This window comes from Chionomys nivalis, chromosome 5, assembly GCF_950005125.1.
Source record: "Chionomys nivalis chromosome 5, mChiNiv1.1, whole genome shotgun sequence".
In the NCBI taxonomy this organism is placed as follows: Eukaryota; Metazoa; Chordata; class Mammalia; order Rodentia; family Cricetidae; genus Chionomys; species Chionomys nivalis.
The window spans coordinates 21,331,903-21,334,202 of NC_080090.1; the positions used below are offsets into that span (position 1 = coordinate 21,331,903).

General features: G+C 52.6%; 1 protein-coding gene across 1 annotated transcript; it reads left to right on the top strand.

The window, feature by feature from the left end:
* The first annotated feature begins 618 nt into the window (after nucleotides 1-618).
* On the top strand, nucleotides 619-2,034 carry LOC130874671 (creatine kinase B-type-like). The gene is given in 2 exon segments (XM_057770088.1): nucleotides 619-1,111; nucleotides 1,113-2,034. Coding segments are annotated over 2 exon segments (1,152 nt in total). The 5' UTR covers nucleotides 619-685; the 3' UTR covers nucleotides 1,839-2,034.
* Nucleotides 2,035-2,300: the final 266 nt, after the last annotated feature.

The window sequence follows — 2,300 nt, forward strand, 5'->3', positions numbered from 1 at the left end:
TGATGAAAAGTCGCTCTGAAATGGTGGTGTAGAAAGGTAACGTTGCCACAGAGGATTTATAAAACGCAGAGGCAAAATGTCTTGCCCTTTGAAATGCGGCTGAAGCTCTTCACGCTATAGAGCAAAATGCAAGTTTCCCTGACATAAAATAGCGGAGCTACGACTGAGGTGAGGATGTTTATGGGCAATGACAAGGTAGAACAGGAAGCATTATACATGAATAAGAGGAAGAAAATTATGACACATGAGGCGAACAGAGGGAGTCTTCAGGGCAGAGTCCACAGGTAGCATAATATGGTTATATTCTAGGTGTTATCAGTATATGCATCCTAAAGTTCCTGAGCCAGCTTCTTTGAGGTAATCCCTGGAGTCAGCTATGAAAGGGTAATGAGCAGGGATGTGGTTAGACTGCCCGGAGAAGAAGTTTGGCTATGAGAATGGTAATGCTACTAACATCTCCATACCCATGAACTCTGGCGTGGGTTAATCTTTCCACTCCTATGTCAACAGGATATGGGCTAGTCACAGCCCAGGCTAACTCTGCAAGCCTTCAGAATTTTTGTTCTTTAGGGTCTCAATTCTATCTTCTTATAAAAACAGATTTAGGTTCGTCTGTGCTGCGCCTGGAGCTGGTTAGGCACTCTGCATCCCCGCTCTGTCAGGCATCCTGCCCGTCGCCGCCGCCATGCCCTTCTCCAACAGCCATAATACTCAGAAGCTGCGCTTCCCGGCCGAGGATGAATTCCCTGATCTGAGCAGCCATAACAACCATATGGCCAAGGTGCTGACCCCGGAGCTGTACGCCGAGCTCCGTGCCAAGTGCACGGCAAGCGGCTTCACGTTGGACGACGCCATTCAGACTGGCGTAGATAATCCGGGCCACCCGTTCATCATGACGGTGGGTGCAGTGGCGGGCGACGAGGAGACTTACGCCGTGTTCAAGGACCTCTTCGACCCCATCATTGAGGACCGGCACGGCGGCTACCAGCCCAGCGATGAGCACAAGACGGACCTCAACCCCGACAATCTGCAGGGCGACGATGACCTGGACCCCAACTACGTGCTGAGCTCGCGGGTGCGCACGGGCCGCAGCATCCGCGGCTTCTGTCTCCCCCCCCCCCCCCCCGCACTGCAGCCGCGGGGAGCGCCGCGCCATCGAGAAGCTGGCAGTAGAAGCCCTATCCAGCTTGGACGGAGACCTGTCAGGCAAGTACTACGCGCTCAAGAGCATGACCGAAGCGGAGCAACAGCAGCTCATCGACGACCACTTCCTCTTCCATAAGCCTGTGTCGCCTCTGCTGCTGGCCTCCGGCATGGCCCGCGACTGGCCGGATGCTCGCGGTATATGGCACAATGACAATAAGACTTTCCTGGTGTGGAACAACGAGGAGGACCACCTGCGGGTCATCTCCATGCAGAAAGGGGGCAATATGAAGGAAGTGTTCACCCGATTCTGCACTGGCCTCACCCAGATTGAAACCCTCTTCAAGTCCAAGAACTATGAGTTCATGTGGAACCCTCACCTGGGCTGCATCCTCACGTGCCCATCGAACCTGGGCACTGGCCTGCGGGCAGGTGTGCACATCAAGCTGCCCCACCTGGACAAGCATGAGAAGTTCTCGGAGGTGAAGCGGCTGCGGCTTCAGAAGCGAGGCACAGGCGGTGTGGACACCGCTGCTGTTGGTGGAGTTTTCGATGTCTCCAACTCGGACAGCCTAGGCTTCTCGGAGGTGGAGCTGGTGCAGGTGATGGTGGACGGAGTGAAGTTACTCGTTGAGATGGAGCAGCGGCTTGAGCAGGGTCAGCCTATCGATGACCTTATGCCTGCCCAGAAGTGAAGCCTAGCCCTCACCGTCACCAGCCTGCTACTTCCTAACCTAATACCCGGACAGTGCCCGCCATGCATCCCTGATGTTTGCCGCCTGGCGGCTGAGCCCTTTAGCCTCGCTGTAGAGACTTCCGTCGTCCTGGGTAGAGTTTATTTTTTTGATGGCTAAACTGTTGCTGACACTGAAATAAACTAGGGTTTGGCCTGCCCTATGTCTCATGAAAAAAAAAAAACAGATTTATGAACTAAATAGTTGTCTCTGTCCTAACACCTGAAACCTGTGTCTATTCTATCTTATATACAGAAGGAATTTTCTAGGTGTAATCAGGACGCAGGGATAACAAGACTATCTGGGGATGTACAGATGAATTTAATGCAGTAACAAGACTCCTTATTAAAATGGAAGCAAGAGATCACAAGAAAATGGGAAACATTATGTTTTTACTCGGTGGTGGATGAACAGGGCCACAAG